This window comes from Filicampus tigris, chromosome 10 (genome assembly GCF_054856515.1).
Source record: "Filicampus tigris isolate MCC_2025a chromosome 10, RoL_Ftig_1.0, whole genome shotgun sequence".
In the NCBI taxonomy this organism is placed as follows: Eukaryota; Metazoa; Chordata; class Actinopteri; order Syngnathiformes; family Syngnathidae; genus Filicampus; species Filicampus tigris.
Genome location: NC_141226.1, coordinates 16247582 through 16272214, shown reverse-complemented (window position 1 = coordinate 16272214; position 24633 = coordinate 16247582). Strand labels below are relative to the sequence as shown.

The 24633-nt window shown below is 41.3% G+C and overlaps 1 protein-coding gene across 2 annotated transcripts in view; it reads right to left on the bottom strand.

The window, feature by feature from the left end:
* Window positions 1-155: 155 nt before the first annotated feature.
* Window positions 156-24633, bottom strand: part of LOC147141058 (5'-AMP-activated protein kinase subunit gamma-1-like) — a 31779-nt gene continuing 7301 nt past the window's right edge. Inside the window, exons 1-14 of one of the 2 annotated variants that reach the window (XM_086043095.1) lie at window positions 20757-20982; window positions 16333-16559; window positions 11832-11883; window positions 10035-10141; window positions 8650-8731; window positions 8047-8105; window positions 7917-7962; window positions 6754-6808; window positions 6544-6670; window positions 5158-5323; window positions 5034-5071; window positions 4810-4956; window positions 4076-4169; window positions 156-1567 (exon numbers count right to left, since the gene is read on the bottom strand). In XM_086043095.1, the coding sequence (XP_085899221.1) occupies window positions 1536-1567; window positions 4076-4169; window positions 4810-4956; window positions 5034-5071; window positions 5158-5323; window positions 6544-6670; window positions 6754-6808; window positions 7917-7962; window positions 8047-8105; window positions 8650-8731; window positions 10035-10141; window positions 11832-11883; window positions 16333-16559; window positions 20757-20850 (1326 nt within the window). In that variant the 5' untranslated portion in view covers window positions 20851-20982 and the 3' untranslated portion in view covers window positions 156-1535. Of the gene's footprint in view, window positions 1568-4075; window positions 4170-4809; window positions 4957-5033; window positions 5072-5157; window positions 5324-6543; window positions 6671-6753; window positions 6809-7916; window positions 7963-8046; window positions 8106-8649; window positions 8732-10034; window positions 10142-11831; window positions 11884-16332; window positions 16560-20756; window positions 20983-24633 lie in introns of those variants that run through there. The other variant, XM_086043094.1, reaches the window with a different exon arrangement.

The following is a 24633-nucleotide window of genomic DNA, read 5'->3' as shown; positions in this document are numbered from 1 at the left end:
GCATTTAGTTTGATTTTTCAAAATATGCTTGTGCAATGCTATGATCCCCAATGCTTACAATTTGCCCCGACTGTAGGTATGTGGGTACCCCATTTAAAATAAATAAATAATAATAATGCACAAGTAGACAATGTAAGAAAAAACTGAGTTTAAAGTACATTCAGTGTCTTTTATTTTTCTGCAGGCAGAAAAATAGAGGGAAAAAAAACAACAACAAAAGAACATTCATACTGCTGTAAGTGTAATTTGTCATGCTTGCACATTTACAGTACATGTGGATCCAGCAGGATATTTACAAAAAAAAATAACCAGAAAACTGCAGTCTCATTTTCATGACGCGCTCATAAAAAATAAAGCTTTCTGTGACACAAACGCAATCCTATTTACAGGTCATCGAGGAGATGAGTCACATGTGCAGCTGCAGACATTTTTGTTTTGTTAGCATCATATTTTAGAAAAAAAAAAAAAATACTTCAGTCACTGTCCAATGGAAAAGCATGACACATATTTCCTCAAATAGTGGCCGTCGCTTAAATCAACAGTCACAAATTGCCTCATCCACTTAATACAAATAAACACCTCCCTCAAATAGACAGCTCACATTTCCACCAAGAACAAAACAGTTTATAATTGGAATTACCTCATAGATGCTGTTATGTTGACATATTAAAAAACATTAACTGCTGAGCCCTTTGAACTCTAATGCTTATCAAAACGGCAGCAACTACCAAAGCATGTTAACAGTCTGTCAGATGAATTAAAGAGGGGAGACGCATGCTGTAATCTGCACAGTATTGATGATGATGATCTTACCTTATGCGGAGACGGTGTTTTTAATGACAATGCGCATGACTGCGGTCATTACACAACATTGTGTGCCTAGAATTTTTTTTTTTTTTCCTCAACCTTCCCAATAATGGATTTCTCCTTTGAAATGCTGCTTAGCAACCTTGACCACTACTTTCAGAAATACATTTCGAAATCTGCCACATTTTGCCTTTTATCCAAAACTTAAAAAAAAAGCCAGAACTTAAACTTCTTATTTGCCAAAAGTAACACTTACTGTACTAATGTTATATTCTCACCTGTTTTAAACATTGCTGACATGGAAATTGCCTGGAAACAATAATCTGGTCTCAACTGGAATTACAAGATAGTTATTTAATAATAATTATTTCACTGAAGGTGGACTGTTTTTTGTTTGTTGTCTTTTGAACCTTGTGTGTGACAAAATGTTGACAACTCAAACCACTCAACAATTTCAAACCGATCTGATCCACCTTTCCCCTGCAAGGTGACTAGAATAGTGTGTTTTTATAATACTTATATTTATAGATAGATATGTACACAGTATATTGTATGTACACGTACTGGTCTGATTAGAACAGTCAACACGACAGTACATTCAACAAGTGCAGTCCTCAGTGCTCACTCCTCTTTGGTTTCTATGTAGCATCAACTCGCTTTTGTTTTTGAACGTTTTTTTGTTTTGCTTTTAGCTCTCACCACATCTTGTCTTTAGCGGATGCTTCCCCTCAGTCGGTCAGGTTCTCCTCCTTACAGCTGTCTGAGGACAACATAGAAGAGCAACGGTAAGAGGGACACGGAGTTCATGTTGGCAGTCGTTAAGAACACAAGTTGTTGTTACAAAGGCCCAAAGAAAATGTCTACATTTAGACCTGGGGGGGAAAAAAAGCAGCATTACAGATTGTTTGTGCACAAGGGGTGTCAGAAAGGGTCTAGGACTGGTGTCACAAAAGATATTTCAAACCCAAACTTCAGTTTTGAAGTTTGTGCTTGGAGTCTACAACACACTTTAACAGCCCTCTCTGCCATGCCTTAAAGCACTTCTGGAAAAAAACAAAAAACAAAAACAAAACAAACAAACAAAAAAAACAGTCCAGATGAGCACGGAGGTTGCTCCAGCACGGTGATTGTCTTCTCAGCCAGGAAGTGTCGGATGCTCAGGGCATTGTGCGCAGTGCATTGTCATGGTGGAGCGGCCACGAGTCATACTACCACAGATCTTGCTGCTGATCTTGGGTTTGAAATACGTTTATGTGACACAAGGCCTGGAACTTTTCAGACACCGCCAGTATTTGGAGCATCAACCTGTCACAAACTGCTGCAGAATAATCAGTTTTGGGGATTTATCAAAATGCTTGCATCATTCATAATTTGTACTTGTGCAGAAACCCCAGGTGCACTATGTGAGCCAATGTTTCCGACTCCACATAATTCACACTGAAGCTGCATTTCTCCAAGCCACGCAGCATAGCAGAAAAGAGTGCACGTCTACTGAATGTAAGCAGTCAGTCGTTCCTACGCGAACGTCAATGTTCATATTAAAGAAGAAACAAGACACGATGGATTCTTCTGTATCTGTGCACTCCATTAACCACAGCACGAATCTGCGTGTATTTTTTTTTTTTTACTTCACTCACTGCCATTAACTCACTCTGATATTTAAAGACAGTCTCATAATGTAAAGAAGTGCAGACACTTGTAGTAGAATCTCCACGTGTGTGTACGTTACTTCATTATGTATATTTCTGGCGACTTGCACATTTATCTCAGTACATTCCAGAGAATGCATTTTAACTCCAACCCATTTCCCCACAACTAACTTTGTTACTAAAAAGTAAAATCCAAATAAATTGCTTCCTTGAAGTAATGCCTGAAGCACAGAGCACATAGTAGAAGAATAGACCTGCCTGATGTGCCAAAGGGGATACTGGTAGTGACAGGTAGGATTGGAAAGTACGGAAAAAATAATAATCAAGGTTAGTTTGATTGAGATTAAAATCACAATTATTAAAATGATTATTCATTGATTTGGAAAAACTTTGGACTCAAAACTAGCATCATAGCCTCATGTCCAATCATCCCTGCACGTTGAACGCTTCATTCTTGAACATTCTATTATTTTTGTCAAGTATATAATGACCTTGTAAACATGTGCAACTCAAGCCTCTTGCATTTTTCTTCTGCTACATCCACACCTTTGATGCCTTGCATCTTCACATCCATTGAGTTCTTGAATAAGCATTACCCTGACGTCTTTATCACATTTATCTTATGTTATTTTCACAAGTCTTGGGACTTACTGATAGCAATTGAAGAGTGTTCCTACGCGTTTTGGACTCTTAGGGGCAGTGTGGTGCTGTTCATGGATGGAGTACACACTTAGCATGAGACCAGAAGAAAGTTGCGATTGAACGCTATAAATAACTTGGTTTTCACAGACTGGGAAGAATTTTTGCCATTGAGTAGTGTTATCTTACCTCTGTGTACGCGTTTCCGAATCTTTTGTGCGTGAATATTCGTTATTTGAAGGAATATCCCTCCTGAAGTCGATGTTAACTTTCCGTTAGCATTTGAATGGGATCATCCGTTGACTTGGCATGAGCGCTAGCGATGTTTTAAAAACGAAACATGTTTTGTTTAAATATACGATGTGTGTACGTCTTTATGTTGTGTGTTTATTTTTAGAGTAAACTCCGACTAGGGTGTCATTAAACGGCATAAAGCACGCTCGGGGACGAGAGAATCACACACGCTCGCTACCCATTAGCAACATGGTGCATTCAGGGTACTTTCACAATGTCGGACATTTGTAATAGCGCTGAGCCGTTGTGCACATTAATCGTTTTTCTTTGATTATAACGTTTTGAATATTTAGAGAAACCAAAATCGAAATCACGATTTAAATTTCGATTAATCGTCCAGCACTAGTGGCAGGTAATTAAAATGAGACGCAAGTTGTCAGAAACTCTGTGTCTTTCTCTATTCTCTGTGCCGCTCCCAAACCAACAAATAAAAGCAAGCACAATTCTAAGCACCATGCTGGCACCATCAACTCCACACACTTGAGCGTCTCACACACACTCAAGCTTCCAGCGACATGCCTCCACACAGCTGGCGGATGATACAGCGTGGACGCTTCCTACCTGGGACCAAGTGAGAGGGCAGTGCGGGAGAGGAGAGAGCTCATAGTGAGGGTGGGGTGGGGGGTGCTTTTGTGGTGTGTCCAGGACTGAGAGGAGTTGCGCTTAGCTATGCTGAGCATCTATACCTGCTGGACTGAGAACCAGGGACTGGAGGATGTCCGACAGGGAGACGATGCCCTCGATGCTGGAACGCTCGTCCACCACCACCAACCGATGCACCTTGTTGGCACGCAGGTGGAAAATACATGAAACATACTTTAGTGGGTTACTTCAGTCATGCCTGACTACTGTGCCCTGAAACAACATCAGGTGTACCGCGGGAAATCTTATCCCATTTCATTTACACTGAATTTATTACAGTGGTGCCTGGAGATGACATTTCAATTTGTTCTGTGACCATGCTTGCAACTCAAAACACTTGTCTTTCCCCATTGAAAGGAATGGAAATGCCAATAATCCATTCCATCCTCCCCCAAAATATAACCAAAGTGCTTTCTTCGTACTTTATAAAAATACAGTAATGACATGCATTGAATGTAAAAGAACAAAAAGTTTTCTAGTTTTTTTGATTCAATTCATTGGACTTGGCGGTTCTCCTGGTGTGCGCGCCTTGGCCAACTGGGGGCAGTATAATACGGATACTGGGGATACTCAACGGCAATGCCAAACCTGGCTCATCTTGGGCGTGTATTTCTCTTTGTTTTATGTTGCGGTTAACAGTAAACTTGGGAGTAGCAATAAACAGCTTGATGAAGAATTGTTCACTGTCTGCCAGCCAATCGCAGGGCAAATATAGACAATCATACCTACAGTCAAGTTTTCAATAAATCTTTTTTAAGAACTGATAAAAGAAACTCACTTCTGCTTTGACAATTCTATCCACAATGGTCTCCATTGTTTCCATTTTATGGCACTTCATGACTCCTTCGAAGTACTGCGAGCGATGCTTGAGGGCCTGGGTCACTGTAATGTCCAAGTTGTTGTACGTCTTCTCGGCTGCCAGGTTCTGCACACAAGCGAGCTCTTGTGAATCATCAACACAACCGCTCAGTCTCTCCGCCGGCCCAATGTTTTTCCACTTACGATGACGTCAAACTTGGAGTAGATGTCCACAACTTTGCCTAGAGGCGAGGGAGAGGGGACAAAGTGAGCTTTGCAAGCCTTTTTTTGGTACGACTCCTAACCGGGGCATGAATATTCCGTTGACCTGACTCATCGACCACGGGCAAAGCAGACACTCTCCTCTCTACAAAGATGTTGAGGGCTTTGATGATGGGGGTGTTGGGGTGGATGAAGGCAATGTCCTGGTACGTGCCAATGCCCAACTCTCCCAGGGTCTGCTTCATGAAAGCTGGCTTCGGCATCTCACACATCTGGATGACACGACACAGAGAAAGCAAGATGTCGGCCACCAGGGGGCAGTAGACGAATGGAAGTGAATGGTGGTACAGGGACAAAGGCCAATGGGACAAAGGGTTGGAAAGAATATGTGATTCAGTTTGAAATTAAATCATGCGCTTCCAACTTGGTGGAAACAATTTGGGGAAGGGCCTTATGTGTTACAAAACAAGATCCATGAATAACTTCGATGTGGAAGAACATGACAACTCCATCGAACACCTTTGTGATGAACTAGAATGCATACAGGGGTGCCATGGTTTAAAACTGCCTGAGCATATGAAACAGGGCTGGACAATTATTAGAATTCAAATAGAATCGCAATGTAGTAGAATGCAATTTTCAAACCCAACGTCTTGTGCTTAAGCCACAAGTGTTTGGTAGAATTTTGTGAAGTTGTCTAGTGAAGGCTTAACTCTATAAATAATAATAAAAGTAAATTCCTGGGATTAAATGGCTGTACCGTGAAAAGTCAAGCAAATTTGTCAATGGCAGTGAATGAGTTAATAGACTGCAAGCCGAAATGTTTAGTAATTGACCAACTCTAAATGAAGTATTTAAATAAATTGCCTTTATTTTAGAAAAAGACCAAAACACATTTGTATGTTAAATCTGATTAATCAGATTAATTTAATGGTTGTTTGTTGAAAAATTAGATAAGAAGACCTTTTAAAAAAATTATTGCAATATTAAATGGGGAAGAAAGAAAAAAATTCCAATTACAAAATTGTTCAGCCCTAACATGAAATTAGAAGCGGCGCGCGATTAACTAGTTTGAAAGAATACATCGACATGCAGCACAAGACTGCGCGCTCACTGCATTTTCATTTGTTTTATATTTATGGCCTGAAAGTGTTTCAACACAAATTCCTTATTCCAATTTTACTACTGCATTAGCATAGGTTAGTGATAGACTACTCACTTCCTACAAATCATGGTTATGTTGCTGCTGTAGGAATGGAACTCTGTCATAAAAATAGGATCCCCTGTATTATAAGACAGGCCCTCTCACGTATATTTCTGAAGGGGGGGGGAGAAAAAAAATTAATAAATAATAAATAAAATTAAAAAAACGCACAGAAACGCCAACACCTTTTACAAAGCCTTCCCAGAAAAGCTGCGACAGGGTTCAAACTGACTTGGCTTCCATATCCCTCCCAGTGAAATCTTTTGTTTGTGATGGTGTTAGACTCACAAAGAGCTGGAGGAACTTGAGGATCCTCTTGTGCGTCAAAATATAAAGTGCGTTCCCGGTGACGGGGTCGATGACAGGCAGGCGGTGAATTTTGTTTTTGATGAGCGTGTACACGGCGTCGAAAAGGCTGCGACACAACAAACACGATGATGGCAACGAACCAAACGAACAAAAGGAGTGGCTCTTGATTTAGCCATCCAGGCGGCGTACCTTGCATCAGGTGATATGTTGACAAGAGGTTTGAACGTTGCTTGAAGGTAAACCTCTGCGGGGACAAAAACAAACACGAGACACTTTAGAGCTGCATCAAATTACGACACATGTTACCAAGATATCAATACTGCATTGTGGCTTGTTCGGGTTTACAGTGATGTTGAACTGTGCAGCATCTTTGAAAGGTGTGTCTAAATTTTACACTCTAAAATATAGGCCAGTAATTGTTCAATTGTGGTGTGAGGGTGTTTTTGAACATTTAAGTACAACTTTATTTTTTAATTTTTATTTTTTAACTGAAGTGGAATACATTTTACTGTAATTTTAAATGGTGCATCATGTTACAGTGACTTACAATATTTATTTATTCATTTTATACACTTTTAGGAATAAAACCTCTGCCACGTTTTTGATGGACACTTGGGCCCACTACACTACTGTATTTTAATGTTGGTCATTATGGTGTAACTTGGACGAGAATGTATTTTTTCTAGCACTTCAGGATTTGAGATATTTTCATTTTTTGTTTTCAAGTTTGACGGATACAAAGTTTGTGCAATATGGATTTTACCATGCGGTGCAATTTAGAGCTATGACATTTCAGGATTTAAAGAAAAAAATAAGATTAATAATCCGCCTGTTGCTGAACCTAACACTTAATCCATAATTACTAACTATATTATTATATCATCTATTATATTATTGCTAGTTTATAGCAATAATATAAGATGATTATGACATTGGAAGCTATTTTATAGCAATAATATAATGGCTAATATATTATGAAAACAGGATGTACTAGAGAGAAAAAAAAAAAAAATCAGGGCAGATTCAGAATCTCAGCATAAAAATGAATCTAGAAAAGTTTAATTGCACCTGTGATTATAAAATGTAGTAAAAAAAATTGTTGACCAGTGTAAATCGGGCCAACTTTGAGAGCATTCCCCTTCGTCCGATCAATATCAAGCAAAGGCCAGATTCATAGATGACTAAAATATAACCCCGTGTGACTATTCTGTGGGGTGGGGTGTTTTGAGAGTTTTCCACAAATAGCGGTCGGTGTTACGCATCTCACAAGTCATTGACCACAATAAAAATGACAAGCGGAAAAGTTTTACATTGACATTGCGCAGGAGTTGCTAAGCTTGAGTCGGGCTCACCTCGCCACGTCTCAAGCTTATGTTCTTCCAACTCGTATATTTGCACCTGAAACAAGGAGAAGGGAGTCAGTTGAATATAAAGCAGTCTGAAACGACCCCAGGGCAAATCTTAGTGGTTAAATGGAGCTACCATTGGTGACTTGTAATATCTGTGAAGGATGATGATGAAGTCTGTGATTGTCAGCATGCCTGTGACGAGAAAACACGGCATTAACAAACTCAGCGACTGATGCTAGTGAGGAGAGAACAATATTTAGAGGGGCACATCTGACTCCCTCTGCTTTATGTCCACGCCAACTTGGTATTCATTATTTAGCACAAGCAGTAAACCCTATCCAGGAAAATGAAGGCACAACAAAACCAATTCACTTGCCGCGTTGATCGTTTTCTTTGACTACATGTTCAAACAGTCTGACTGCTATTCAACACAAGAGGAGCCTCTGCTGAGCTTAATGGTTTGTAGCACTTTTAATGAACTTAATAAAATCACGCTCCACTAGCCATGACCAGCGGCATAATACAAAGTTTCCACTGTGCTCATTCACCAGCGGCGCAGGCGCACTGACAGGATGATTATGACATTGGAAGCAGACAAGAATAAATGTAAAACATTGAAGCTGTAAATGCAGACGCTGAAGACTGGAATGAAAATAGTCATTTCAAGACATGAAGCATCTCCATCAACTCAAGACTGTAAATAATGGTGGGGTACGGTGGATTTTGGGGGTCTTACCTACAAAGCTTTGCTTCTCTGTGTCCCACAGAGGAGCCGCTCGCACTCCATTGGCAACCAAGGCAAAGAAGGCTTTCTTCACCTGTCAAACATCATTTTTAATGACAAGATCCGGTTTTATTAACACTTTATTCCAGAGAACATTCCCTCGTTTATGATTGAGATTGCACAGCTAAAGCGCCGTACGCCGATCATTTTTACTACTTTATCCACAGGTACATGTGAAATTATAAATATGGTTAAGTATTGTTGGAGTGTAAAACGTGCAAAAATGCATCTGTATAATATCCCATTTTATAATGGGGAGACCCGAGGCTATCTTAAATGCTAACATACAATGGGAAACACCAGCGCAGTCCTGAGGTCACTTTTAACCATCAAACAGCAGTTATTTAGCATAAACACAGCAGTAACACATATACAACTTCCAACAATATTAACAGGAACATATTTTCTCGTCTCTGTGGAAACAATTGGAACCACTGGTGTTTAGCGTTAGTTCACTGGGGTCACACGACTGCCACCATCAGGCTAAGATGTGCACATCAGAGGGGGAAGCACAGTATGTGTATAAAAGTATGTGAAGCTTGAGTGAGAATTCTTTTTTTTCTTTTTTTTTTTTTTTTTTTGCATGTATTTAGTCGGTGCAACCTAGATTCCAGTGCACTCAAAGGAGCACATTCTACAGGAGTTTGAATAACGACCCAGCAGATAAATACCCAGCATTATCTTTTCCTGAAGCCGTTCTAGTGGCATATTAACACAATGATACATCTTGCATTTCATGTTTTAAGACAGTAAACAGGCTCATTCTGTTCTGTTTTTTTTTTTTTGTTGTTGTTTTATGGGTGGCCTCTTTCTCATGGGAAGTGGGAAGCAAAGGAAGTTGTGAGAGGTGAAAGCCAACTTCTGGGTTGTCTTTAATCTGCGGGGAGTATTTCCTTTTCTGTCAGATAAGAGTTTATAACCCATGTCTCTGTGGATTTAGTGGTTGACGATATACACTTCAAAGACCTGGCAGGATTACTGTTTAACAGCTTTACGACAGTCTCATCTCAATTTCAGCCCAGAGCCAAAAGGTGCGCCGAGGTCTCCATTTAATATTAACCCAGCTGTGCCAAGAACAAGCACACTCAAAATAAGACGGTCAAAGAAGAGGACTTTATCACACATACAGTGACGGAAATAATTCTCTGACCAAGTTTGCTCACTTGCACGGAATTGAACAGTCTTAATTATTATGGTTGCAAACCAAACACACACATAAACATTCAGCAGGTGATTATATCATTATTCCCCCCACTGCATGTATGCACAGTATGTACATATGAGAACCTTACAATGATACAACATAAGATAAGGAGACAAAGACAACACAAACTCACTTGGAGAGCTGTGTCGAACACGACCAGCTTGGAGCTGGTTGGCACAATGTCGTAGCACTTGTGTGATTTCATAAAGCGCATGTAAATATCACTCTCGGGCTCAGCAGCTGTAAGGAAGACACAAAAAATAAAAAAGGAAAAAGAAAAACACTTTGAGAGCAGGGAGACATTTCACAGGGTAATGAGCACTTGGAAATAACACGTGCGTCACAGCCTAAACAACCATTATGGCTCCACTTTACCCCCCCACACACTTATCGTTAAAACTCTGTAAGAGACAATGTTAGAGGGGGAAAACATTGACACTTTGCTACACTTTAAAAGCCTTTGTGTGAATGTTGATGGATATATAACCCACTGCAATGCCAAGGTGCAGCCCAATAAATGAGACCACTATCATAGAAAGGGTAACACACGCACACAAAAAAAAGTGTCACATGCTTACAGAAGTAAGTCAGGACGCCGAGTGTAGTGGTTCATCGAGACTGACAGAGGGCCAAGGTGGGGGGAGGTAGAACTACATTTTGGGGAAGACGACACTCCTCAGTGTCATTTCACGGAAACGAATACTTAGATGACTTCACGTTGCTGCGCCTAACAACTGCATGGGTGAAATACTACTATCGTCACAAATGACAAATTCATGTCTCATGTTTCAAGTGGGATTAAAGTCAAATAAATATGAAGTCAACGCTGTTAGCTAGTCAAGGAAACAACAATATTCACGGGTGTATGTCGAGCAGTAGTGTCCCAAGCATTCTTGCCAGTCCGCGTGGCACGCGGACTTGGCTTTTGATGATGGATGAACATTCATACTGAAGACGAATCCGATTTACTGTACATCCATATACGGAAGAGGCCTGGGTCAGATTTGAAAAAAAAAAAAAAAAAAAAATCTGAATTGTACTGTTCACACTGCATGAAAATAATCAGATACATGTTGAGAAAAAAAATGTGCAAAAAAATAAAATAAATTGAAATTGAGCTGCAGTGTTAACATATGACTTATATTTCTTGGATTGAACTGAATTAAGTGCAGAAGTACTGAACAAAATTAAGTTTTGATTCTTTTAGATCAGGGATGACCAAGTCCGGTCCTCCCCTTTCAGCCTGTTTTAGAGGTCTCCCTCCTCCAACACATCTGGTGATCACATCAGCTCATCAGCAAGCTCTGCAGAAGCCCGATAACAATCCAAATCATTTCAATCAGTTGTGTTGGAGGAGGGAGACATCTAAAATAGGCTGGAATTGGTGCTCTCGAGGACTGGACTTGAGGAACTCTGTTTTAGATGTACTTGTGCAAAATATGAAATGGGATTAAAAACAAAATTCAAAGGGTGCAGTGTAACACATCAAATCGACCATAAATTGAAATAAAAGAGAAAAATACAAAGCACAAAACAAAAAATATGTCAGGTGAGTGTAACATGTAAATGTTAAAGTGATTTACTATCATGGAAGTTGATTTTTAAATATTTTCTCAAAGAGTAAAGCTATTATTTTTTGCATGAGAATACAGAAGATAAACACTGGTCCCCACCATGTGAATTCGAACTTTTCTTTTGATTTAACTGCACTTGCAGGAGCAAGTGCAATGCAAAAGCATCACACTGATGCAACGCGCTGTAAACATTTAACATGAGCAAAACTTGCAGGCAGCCACCCATGCGAGTGTGTGCAGAGTGGTAAACTGTGTCCACACGTCCGGAAGTGGCAGCCACAGCTAACAGTTGTCTTCTTATCTGATGCAGTGCTAATTGTCGCTTACCACGGATGACCCTTTCACGTTCAACTTACCATCGTCGTCGAGTTCAAGTTTCTCCAGCATGCCTTCGAATAAACCGGACACCTAAACGAGACAAAAACAAGAGGTTTGTACGCTGGTGACAAAAATAAATAAATATAGGTGAAAAGACGGAGAAAAGGCGACGCACACAAAGAAACTTTGCACTAAAAACTGTCGCCGTGACGCTCGTTTCCCAGAAGCCCCTGCGGCGACAAACGACGAGGACGACGTGCGCAGCACCGGCGTTTCGACCCCGAGCCACCGAAACGCTCCGGTTTGGCTAAATATACGCGCGCGCACACACACACACACACGCGGAGAGAAGCCCGTTCGCTTTGCGGCAGCAACTTCAAGCGGTGCCTTATTTCAAGAGCACACACCCTCTTTAAGAGTCATAGTGGAATAGTCCTGATGCACTTGACTCATGCAGGAAGGGGGACCGGCAGGGGTTATCCAAATAAAAACAGACGCGTGTGAAATAGCCTAGCTTCCAATACGCCAAAGTTATAAAATCATCAAAGTCGTATTCCGTCACTTGGCAGTCACCGGAGCGGAAGGACTCGCCAGTTATGGTGGACTAAAAGCCGGAAGCACCACGCCACGTGCGGACACACCCCTTCACTGTTTGACCATATTAGGAAAGCCCTTGTTGCTAAGCAGCAAGAAGCTGGGGATGCCTTTCTGCATCATCGTGACAAAAGGCGGGGCCCATCGGTGCTGCATTCCATTAAACTGGGAAGCCGGTTCATCAGCACTCTGACTTGGAAAAGTGCAACGGAAAACCACTCAAAAGACAAATTGATCTACCCAGACTTCCGATATTAAGTATTCTGACATCACATAAATACATTTCTTCGCCCATATAGACATATGAAGAGACTTACTATAAACTACCTGAATGGTGGTACATTGCTTTCAAGTGCCCCTTACAATTTTAAATTACAAGCTGTTGCTTGGTCCCGTTTTTGCTTTGTGTTCCAAAACAAAATTAGATTTATGAGCAAGTTGCCATTTGAGTGAAGTGGGAAAAAAATGGAGCAATTAGCTTTTTCAGTGTCAGCCATTAAAAAAAAAGAGAGACAGAAACAATTCTATGATTGTTATCAGGCTCCTGAAGAGCTTGCTGATGAGCTGATCATTTGAATCATATGGGTTGGAGGAGTGCAACATCTAAAATATGCAGCATAGTGGCCCTCGAGGACCGGAGTTTGACACCTGTGTCCAATTGAGTGTCTGCCAAATTAGAGCATTCTGTCTGAACTCTCACAAAATATTGTAAACAATATTGTAAATAATATTATAAATATATGTAAGCAGAAACTTCCAAATGAAAGAAAAGACTATCTTCTTTCATCCCATTTTTTTCTACCTTATTCCATGTTTAGTAATCAAAAGTAGAATATGGGTTTGTTTCACCTATTTTGGACCAAAAAATATGGGGGAAAAAGCTGTTTAAATGGACAACAGTTTCTTTCATGTTAATAATTTTTACTTAGTGACATCTGAAAAGTCCTTTTGTTCGATAAAATACCAACAACAATGAAAATGTGTTTTTGATGGCAAAATAATGTGGTCGCAAAAAATGAATAAATCACTATAATAATTTCACATTTGGCAAACTTTACAAACTGTTTGCATGCTATTTAGTAGTAGTAGTAGTATTTGGTAGTGTGTGTTGCGTATAATACATCACCACTTCTACTTCTAAATGTAAATAATCCCATCATTTTTTCTCTCTTTTGTGACACTCTTTGTAGTGGATTTCACATGACAAGTACTTTGCTCAATCACAAGCTCCTTATAACGGCCAAATTTCCAGGTCTGCCATGTTCACAAGCGTCAAGCATTGTTTTGATACAGGTGATCTCATCCAAAAGAGACCCAATGCTGCCATCTGCTGGCCATATTTAGTTTTTTTTTTTTTTTTAACTTTCCCATCTTAATGATCAAACCAGAGTTGGCCAAGGCCTTTCTCCGTCCATATCATAAAAAAAATTTAAAAAATGTAGTTGACAGCAATTGACGTCTATGGCGTGTCTAATTAGGATTCCTGTTTACAGCAATTGTGGTCGACGCCGTTCAAAGAGTTCAGGTACTGTAATGCTCCAACAAGTTGACAAGGACATCAACGGTCACCGATGCTATTTCTTGAAATAGTAGAATAAAAAAAACACAAAATGAGAACACCTGCAAGGAGCTGCTGTAGGCCACAACTCACGCCCAAACACTCACACTGAAATCAACCAACCAGACTCCAGCTCCTGATATCACTCACTAAGCCACACCATTAAAAACACACATCCAACACATGAATACTACAGTAAGTACAGTAATTACATTTATTTGTTCAAACTCACTTTTGTTATATTTTGTTTTTATATATATTAGTGCTATTTTTCTGGTACTGGTATTCTTCAGGTCTGATCTAGTAAACTTCGAGTGAGAAATTTCCTACCTCCCTGCCATCTCAATTGCAGAATAAAAAAAGAACCTGGGACTTCTAATAGCGCACCAGAGTTACGTTCTGAACTGTTTCCTGGTGTGAAATACTGAATTTCCCTTTGGATGCTCCATTTGCAAAGCCAATGTGCAACACGACCACTGCAGCAGTGAGGAAAGACTGCTCAGGGATGCTTGGCCACATCGCACTGCAATGGTGACACAGCGCTTCTCAGGCCAAACACTTCCATAAATCTGCCGCATCCCACCGGGCACACAGCCCTCCTTGCTGCACAGCAAGCTCCAGAGGTTTACGATCCATTAAATTGATTGCTTTTAAAATTTCGACTTGGAAAAAAACATATATAACACAGCTACAGTACATCAGTGGATTATTTTATCAGGGGAGAGGACCGAGTGGCCCTCCCGGCGCTTACCCACCGTCTCTCAATCACGATCGGCAGTCCTTGGGTGTTAATATCAGCAGTCGACAACACTGGAGATGAAATATCGATTCGCCCTGGCCATCTCCGAGCAAGCATCCATCACTGCTTCAGATGATTATTCATTAAATCAGCACAGTAACTCCTCACACACTCAGCACTGCCATGACTCAAGTGTGAGGTGAGCTCTGGATACTGTTGGTCCACATTAATAGTGTATGAGCTACGGCTAACATCCCAATATAATATTTACATCTTACATCAGCACGGGCCACACATACATGCACGCACAAAGGTATTTAAAGTTAAGTGTCAGAGCAGAGCAAACAGTAAAGGGCTTCTTCCTCCAACAACACCATTAAATTTATCAATAGTAATATTGATTGATGGTATTATTAGAAAGAGTAATATGGGCAGTTGTCCTGATCATAGTTGCATTTACATTATGCTAGCAAATCCATACAAAACATTATACCGTGGATCCGCGAATGTTGAATGTCTTCAACAATTTGGAATTTGACCAACTTTTTACAGAAAATTTAAAGCCTGAAATCTACTGTACAGGACAGTTACGCAACTGCATGTCACCATTAAAGTAAACATCATTAGGTAATTGAATATTACCGACCACTACTAGTAAGAAAGAATTATAGGAGTTACGAATTAGAGGGAGAACGGAAACAGCCAATCACTTTAATAGACAAACAGTAACAAAATAAAGTAATCAAAAGCATTCTTAGCACACCTGCTATGAAGCCTCAACTGACACCATCACTCTAAACCACAGTGGCTAATGCTAGTGGGGGTGCTAGCGGGGGTGCTCTCATCCGCAGCACCTTCTCAAGGTTTCTCATTTTTGCCCAGATTTGTTTTTGGGAGTTTTCCGTTGCCCTCCTGGGGTTTAAGATCAGGGGATTTCATTAAAAGAAGGCCTTTGAGATTTTTGGGTGATTAGGGGCTATATAAATAAATCCGACCTAACTTGACTTTACTGTTGCCGGGAAAGCTTACAGTACGTAGTCATATGATAAATTCTACGTCAGTCAACAGAGTAGACCCACCATTTAAAGGCATACACATGTTCACTGTCCTAGTTTGTACTGTATATGCTGTACTGTAGAATATGTGGCGACACCAAGTGGACAAAAATAATACATTCACCTCACATGCTTATACTGTATGTATATATATATATATATATATATATATATATATATATATATATATATATATATATATATATATATACTCATTTTATAATTCTACATCATTAAGAGCCTAAAATTAGCCATGATGCGTTTGGTTTTATTTAAAAAACAACACTAAGGGTTATATCTTTCACTTAAAATTTCACATGCGTATGTCACTTGCCCACTTGTGAAGGTTTCTAAAACTACGTGACTCTGTCTCCGCCTCAAGACCCCAAAACAGCAATTTTATGTCTGTGTTGTCATATGGTTGTCATAAGTGGTGTGATAACTCAGTCACAATAATCATGAGGAGCCTCATTTAGTAATAGATTAGCATTCAAAAGCCCGTTAATGGTCCTGCGGTCAACACATCTTTAAATAGACAGCTTCTCCCTTTAAAGGCCTTACAAGATTAGGAACATTTTTTCAGGCTGACTCACTTGTTGTGAGGTAGAGTACACTGGCACGGGGCTGGAAGAAGGTTTTGGGGGTTTGGCGGAGGGAAGTCCGAGGCGCTGTCCCGTATCCAGAGGCGTGGACACGGAGCGCGGGCGGGAGCGTTCCCCCAGGCGTTCCGGGCTGGGGCCGCCCTGCTGGGCCTCCTGGGTGAACACAGGCTGGCTGGAGGCCTGCGTTGGGGTGCTAGGTGGTGTGGAGAGCCCAGAGGCTAGAAAAACAAAACAACAACAAAGTTTCATTTCAATGCATTGCGGTGCTTTCAGTGACGCTAACAGCGTGATTTGACAGCTTAAAGGCACTGGAAGGATGTTGCGGATAACATCACATGCTAGAGATGGAATGTACGACTGAGATAAAGTCTGGCGCAGCGGCTGGCAGACAAGGATGAAGTAACTCCCACTTGCAAATACAATTTAATTATAGTGACATTGTAATATTAAAAAAAAAAAAAAAAAAATGGCACGCCAGGAAAACTGCGGTAGTGTTGGATTTGTGCAATCGTTACTAGTCAGCCCCTGAGACACACTCAGCAAACTAATGACTTAATTTTTATCCAAAATAATTAATACTCGGTTACGTCAGCAGTGGAGAGCGGGTAGTTCAAACCGTCAGTCAGCTGTTTGTGATGCAGCTCCTGCTTTGAGCCCAAGGTCTCAGTCACATGACCGGGCCACCACCGCATGCTTCCCTTGCATGAGGTGTCGCAATCTCACGTCGTGACACGTGACACCGCGGGAATATTTGCCAGGCCAGACAATGAGTGACACGTGTAATGGAAGATGGACTTGGCATATAAATAGCTAGCTAGGCTAGCAGTGGCCATTCAGGCACATCTCCTGCGCTGGGGGGATTCTCAGTCTCGCCACAAAAAGAAAAACCCAAACATGAAGTCAAAGGAACTGTAGACATCTGAGACATTATTGTCTCGAGGCACAGATCTGAAAGGGAGGAGGGAGGACATTTTTGCTGCAATGAATGTCCCAATGAGCATAGTGGCCTCCGTCATGGAAGAAGTTTGGCGCAAACAAGATTTGAGTTGGCCGCTTGTCCAAACTGACCGATGAGGGAGACGAGTCTTAGTATAGGGGAGGTTACCAATTTCTCAGTGGTCTCTCTGTTAGAACTCTAGTCTTCCTCTCTAGATAGAGAAAAACCTTCCAGGATGACAAGAATCCACTCGGAAGCCACTCGTTAGTAAAAGCCACAAGGTAGCTTGCACAGATTTTGCTCGCAGGCTCCTGAAAGATCCAGACACTAAGAGGTTGTCTGGTTTAATAAGACAAAGATTGAACTCTTTGGCAAATGCCAGACATCATTTTACAAGTAAACCAGGCAACGGTCACCACCTGGTCAATAGCATCCCTACACTGAAGCATGATGGTACAGCGACAGGAACTGGAAGACAAGTAAGGGACCAGGGAAAGATGAATACAGTAATGTACAGAGATATCCTCGATTGAAAATCTGCTCCAGAGTGTTCTTGAGCTCACACTGAGGCGACTGCTCATCTTTCAGCAGGGCACCCCGAAGCACACGGCCAAGATATCAAAGGGTGGCTTCAGGACAACTTTTTCAATGTCCCAGCCAGAGCCCTGACATGGATCCGGTTGAAAATCCAGAGATATCAAAATGTCTGTTCACCAACCAAGATTTACACGTTGTGCATTCAAATAAACCACATATGTTGGTCCTGAAAAAATATGCTAGTTTAATGCTCACGCATAATGGGAAAGACCATACACGAGCTAACCTAACTATTAACCTTTAAACATCTGAATTGGAACACAAACGGTGCCGATATTCATGCGGATAGAACATATAACATTAATTACAGGCATGTATTATTCATGCACTGCAAAAAAATGATTAATATTACTTAGAAACACTATTTCAAGTGCGTCAACATTAGCAAAAGTCCTAAATTATGTTCCTGGATCTAAATCCACACCAGATTCAACTGTAAACAGTTTAGGTTTTTTTGTTATCCCGCGAATAGGCTCCTTGGTGGGGATGACAAAATATACAGGTGCAACAATTCTAGGAAATGGCGGACCTTGTGTGTTGTAATGCATAGCAGTGGGCCGGCAGTATCTCTTGACATTTAGTTGGCGCGCAGCGGGCCCTGCTCCCGCCGTTTGGCCTTCCTATTTTAGTCGTGCTGTTGTGGCACATTCCACAGGAGGAAATAGCGCGACCGGGGGGCTCGCTCTCCTCGGCCCGCTGGCAGCCGGGGCGACGGCTGCGGTGGCGCGCCACCGCGGACCTCATCGTAGCTTATCGACACCAAACGACATCTAACCACTAAAGACATGAACCGTCTGCAGTCGGACTTAACGGCATGAAAAGGGGTAAAATGTCAACAGTACAGCTGTACACCACAAGTACGACGACAATTTAAGCTAGCATCCATCGCCTTTTCCTCTTGGAAAGATCTCTCGAAAAGATCAGCAAACTTTGACACAATGATATGCTTACATGAGACAGGGATTTTTTCTACGATACCTGCTTCCGATCGGAAATTCCCTAGTTGGTGTCCCAATAAAATATGAGCCCTGGAATCTAGTTAAATACTTTCCTTGGATGCCAACATACAGTAAGATGAATTTGGATTTAAGTCATAATATGGTAATAGAGTAGTAAAGTTATACCGGTAATTATAGTAAACACTTATAAGAAAAACACTTCCAATCTGTAAATGTAAAACAATTAAATGAAAAACAGTAAGTGCTGCGGTGCATGTGAGCCCAGAAGACAGCTGACCTCAAATTGCCCCTTCCTTGTAGATGTGAATAGTACGGCAAAGACACACTCTTCACATCACATAACTGACGCTTTGAGCCGAGCAGTCAGCACGTCACACCGTACAAACCAACAGAGCCACATATGGCTAGCTGCGTTTCGAGCAGGGCAGCGCTCTGCTCCGCTCAGCTCCTCGCCGCACTAAATCACAGAGCTTGGTAAAAGTGCTTCCCTAAACACAACGACAAGGAGCTGTGCTACGCATGCATCTGTTTTGGTTTCTATGAGGTGGAGTCAACCGTTTACCTTCACGCCTATAGACAATTTGAAGTCTTTAAGAGACATGATGTGTATGTTATGTGTATGGAATGTGCAGGGTTAGTAGGGCTGAACATTTTATCAGTGTAGTAGAATGCAATTTTCAAATCGCATTGGCCGCCCCCCTCAATTTCAGTTGTTCGCTAGGATTTATTTCATTTAAATGGGCTCAACTTCAGAAAACAGGTGAGCTGTGATTGGTTGGTACCTGAGCCCTGAGAAACTGTGATGTCATTTTCAGTCGACAGCAAGTGACAAAATGGCCGTCCCCCGAGACGGCTAAAAACGGGTGGATTTTATTGCTTATCTCATATTCCACAAATGCAATATTAATCACAATGCCTTGTTTCAACTAGTGGGCCTGCATACAACATATTTTTGTAAATACATTTTTGGGTCCACTTTCTTCTTTAAAGACTGTTAGTCAAAGTGTATAGTAAATTAACAACTCTAAAGTAGAAGTAGAGTAGTAGTGAAGTAGATTAAAAAAAACGGTCTTTCATATAAATTCATAGTTCATTTGCTATTATTTTAGCATAAGCTATAAGACCAAAACATTTATGTCTCATACATCTGACATTGTTAATTGGAACAAAGAGTAATTTATTGCTTGTGTTTGTTACAAAATATATAGGAAGATGACCTTGAAAAAGTAATCGCATATTAACCCTTTCATGCCCAGGGGTCACTACAGTGGACAGCTATTTAAAAGTTGCTTTCGCCTATATTAATTAATCAAAATTTAAAAAAATATTTCAACCCTTTCATGGATTAATTATGATTTGATGTAATTATTTAAAATATACATATATTTTTTAGATTACTAAACATAGGCGAAAGCAACTTTTAAATAACTGTCCACTGTAGTGACCACTGTGCATAAAAGCGTTGAATCGCAATAATGCAGAAATTAAATCGGCGTTACATTATTTTACTAAATTTTCAAAATTGTTCAGCCCTCGGTGGAAGCCGGAGAACGCGGCGCAAAAATTGGAAACAGGAAGGCCCGTGTCAAGATTTGAACCCTTAACCTCAGAACTGTGATGCGCAAACCAGTCGGCCACAAAAGCTCCATCCATTCTCGACTGCACTTGTCCTTATCAGGGTCGCACACAAAAAGGGGCCCCTGGAATGGTCGCCAGTCAAATTGACACTCACTCATATGGACAATTTTGAGTCTTCAATTTACCTAACATGCATGTTTTTGGAATGAGATTCCAACCACTACTTCACTCACACCAGATCAAAAGTGGACGCCAAACAACCTTCAGTGATCATCACCCCGATACCGTCACCTGATATACTGCATATGGAAGAAAAAAAAAATGCATGCAAAAGCGTGCGTTACCCGACAAGCAGGACGCTTCGGACTGCTGCCTCCCTCCGAGCCCATCTTGCTCCTTGCGTTTCTTGCTCCTCCTCAAGCTGCCAAACCTCTTCATGGAGCGCAGCGGCAGGTCGCAGGCTCAGCGCTGAACTTGGCCGTGACCATCCGCATTACGACGGAGCGAAACGACAAACGGGCTCACTCGATTTCCCTTCGTCGCAAGCCGTTTGTCCTTCGGGGGGGGGAGGAGATGATGCACTTTTTCTTCAAATTAGATGCAGTGATCAGACCAGGTTTCCAATCATAAGGCAAAAGCCCCAAGGCCTCTGGAAAGGTTTATCTTGCATATCCAGGCATAAAGAATCCACAATACATGAAGCTGGACATGACAAGTAGTTGAGTTGTAATTATTGCAGTCAAAACTTGTCCTCCCCAGTGATGTATACGCCTCCCCCGGGGACCCTCCCACCGATCAGCCGCATCAGACTCGTAAATTGTCAGGTGCAGCTGTGGGTGGCGTCTCTTTTAATACAGCACCCGCGGGGGGGGAAAAAAAAAAAAGAGGCCACCCTGCCAGGGCAAGTGACAGCGATTGGTCGGCGTCTGTGCCCCCTCCCCCACTGCACCTCCCACCTCTCAGAGAGTAAACTCAGCCAAGGCGTGACACGAGCTGCTTCTCGAAAAGCTCCTTCCACACTGGAGGAGAAGAACAATCGAGCGTGCGGCTGTGAGCTGATTGCTGCTGCGGACATTTGCGCTGTCAGCTGTCGCTAACTTTTTTCTTTTTTTGGGGTGGAGACCTTTAAGAGCCCCCGTCAGGTGACAGTTAGGGGGCGGGTGGGATGTCCAGTGTGCAGTCAGCTGGTCCATTCAGTGTTGATGACTGATGATGTTAGCTATGACTTGACTTCGATTAGTGTTACATAAGGCTGGCAACACCATCCTTCCATTTTCTACAGAGCTTGTCCTCGGTGTCACGGGTCAACTGGAGCTTATTTAAGATTTAAATAAGACTCAAGATTTCACACAATGACAAAAAAATTTGTTGTGATGTGATGATTCGCCGATGTGTCAAACTACTGCCGAGGAAAACCTACAGAATGTCAGATTTTTTTTCCCCTTAAGTATCAGTGGCTGGTATCGACATCTTCCACGAGTATCCGATACCTTAAAATAAGGCCACTATCGGCCTGATACGGATATCTGGTATCAATACTCACCCATCCCTCGAGCTTATCTCAACTGATTTTAGTCGAGAGGCGGCATACACCTTAGCCTGGTCGCCAACGAATCACAGAGCAGCTATAGACAAACAAGTATTCAGCTCTATAGACATGTAAGATCAAATCTACTGTAGTTATGTGTCTTGTAATTCACCGTTCCCTGAAGTTCTGTCCCACCCATGACCCAAATGAGGACACTGAAGGGCCAGAGCTGAGATTTAAGGCAGATGTGCTAACCACTCAGCTACCCCGAAGCACTAGTGGAGAACAATTTAAGGCCTTGGATATTAGTGATAGCTTGGTTTTATCTATGTGGGTTATTTAGTGAAATGTACTACGGTGTATCACGCTGCCCTTGAAAGGACCATGTTCTATTCATTTTTGGAAAGTTAAAAAAAATGCAGTTGCTTTATTTACTGACAACAAGCAGCACACTATAGCAACATGGAGTGAGAAAGAGGAGGGGACGGAAGGAAAGAGCAGGAGCGGCTGGGAGAGCCTGGTCACTTCCAGATAAGGCCATGTGCAGAAAGACCAACAGTTGGCTTCAAGCCAGAGCCTTAAAAAGGCTAAGGAGATCCTAGTTGGAAAAGATCCTACTATCATCCTAGAGGACCTAGATAGGCATCAGACGACCTGAATAATATGAAACTAACTGTGAGAGCACGTCACTGCAAGCTCAAGAAACAAATTAAGCTTACAGCACACCCTTGTGGCCAGTGTAAGAAATCTACAAACATGTCCCGCCATAAGAGAATAAAACAACACAAAGTGCTTTAACTAAAAGGACGTCTCAGATTCACTATAAGGGCAGCATTTTGTTATAGCTCTCTGATGTACACACAATATATATATCTATATATGTCTGTATATGTATATATGTATGTGTGTGTGTGTGCATATATCAAATGTATTTGTGTGTACATCAGAGAGCTATAACAAAATGCTTCCCTTATAGTGAATATGAGACGTCCTTTTAGTTAATTGATAAAAGCAACAAAATGAGTTTGACACCCTTGCCATAACCCTACATACAGCACATGCTATACCCAAGTCTTTATGGTGCCTAAGCAGGATATGATTTGGGTCTTCCTTTTCATACAGTATATATATATATGAACCTAACGTATATGTTTTTGGAATGTGCGAGAAAGCCAGAGTACTTGGAGAAAACCTACGCAAGCATGAGGAGAACATGCCAACAGCTCCCATAAAGTAGAGATTTGAACCCAGTACCTCAGAACTGTGAAGCAGACATACCAACTAGTACACTAACTTTCTTTGTATTCAGTTCTAGCTGTTATTTTTGCATTTCACTTCCTGTTAGGTGTAACAGTGAACCATCCCAATACTTCTGTCCATTTACGAGAACAGGGCTCCTGAAGGAGAACATTTTGAGGCTCGGTCGTCATCTATAACAAGTACTAACTTTGCCATTCCAGTCAGCCACTCGGAAAAAAAAAACAGTGAAACAAAGAATGGTAGCTTGTATAAGCCAAAAACATATGAGTCATCTCTGCGTAGATTGAGGCTCGATGTTTCCAGCAGGACTGTCTCCATGCAATTATGTAACTGTTGAGCAAACCAGTGTTTGGAGACATCTTCCAGTCACCATGAGATCACTAATGTGTTCAAATAGCGCCCCTCCCCAAGTATACGGTATAGGTGCTGTGCCCACCTGTGGAATGCCAAACCCGCAGCGAAATTCAAATATTCAGCCTTGCGATCACAGACTGACAGGAATACAATACAATACAATACAAGTTAAAAAAAGAAACACCAAACCAAATGTTTCCATTTCCTTGTTGACAAAGGAAGCATTGCACACCGCACAAGCGATCACTTGCCTGGCGCACCGCAAGACTGCGCTCACAAAACAAAGCAGTGGACGGTTCATTGCGAGGGAACCGTGCCTTGCTCTTCCTTGTTTACATTTTGTTGGAAGTCAGAAATGCAGCATGTACAGATGAAGTGGACAGATGAAAACACACACAGGAGTCAACTGCCAACAATAACTGCTAGCTAGCTAGCTAGCTAGCTGACTATATACTGTACATGACTAATTCTCAGGTGGAGGTTTTCTCTGCATGCAATATGTGGATTTTTGTGTCTTTTTATGTCCTATACAGGTATTGTGAGTAATGTGAGTCAACAAACCACCACGGGTGGGAACGCATGGTTAAGACTTCATTAAGCTACTTAAATAACACGCTAGCACACTTGGTGGACTGATGAGCGCGAGTCATGACAAGAGAAGAAAGTACAACAAAAACTGGAGACGAGGAGGAGCATCATGGTGAGAAGCGAGTGGCTCCAAAAGAATCAATATCTGCTGTCTGGACTTCGTGTTTGCGCATTGTCATAGCCTATTTACTCAGTTGGCCCTTTGTAAATGAAGATTTTGAGCCAATTTAATTTTTTTCAATTACACTGGTCAACAGCAAAATTTAATAAGAGATGGCTTTATGTGTCCATAAGCGTGTTTTTGGTGCTGATTTAATTTTTTTTTTTTCTAGCACACAACATGTTTTTAAGATATTTTCATTTTTTGTTTTTTTAAGTTTGACCTATAAAAGATTGTACAATACAGATACCGTACATTGTAATTTATAGCTATGTCATTTAGAAAAAGCCACCTGTTGGTGAACCTAACCCTTAATTAAGAAATATTACTA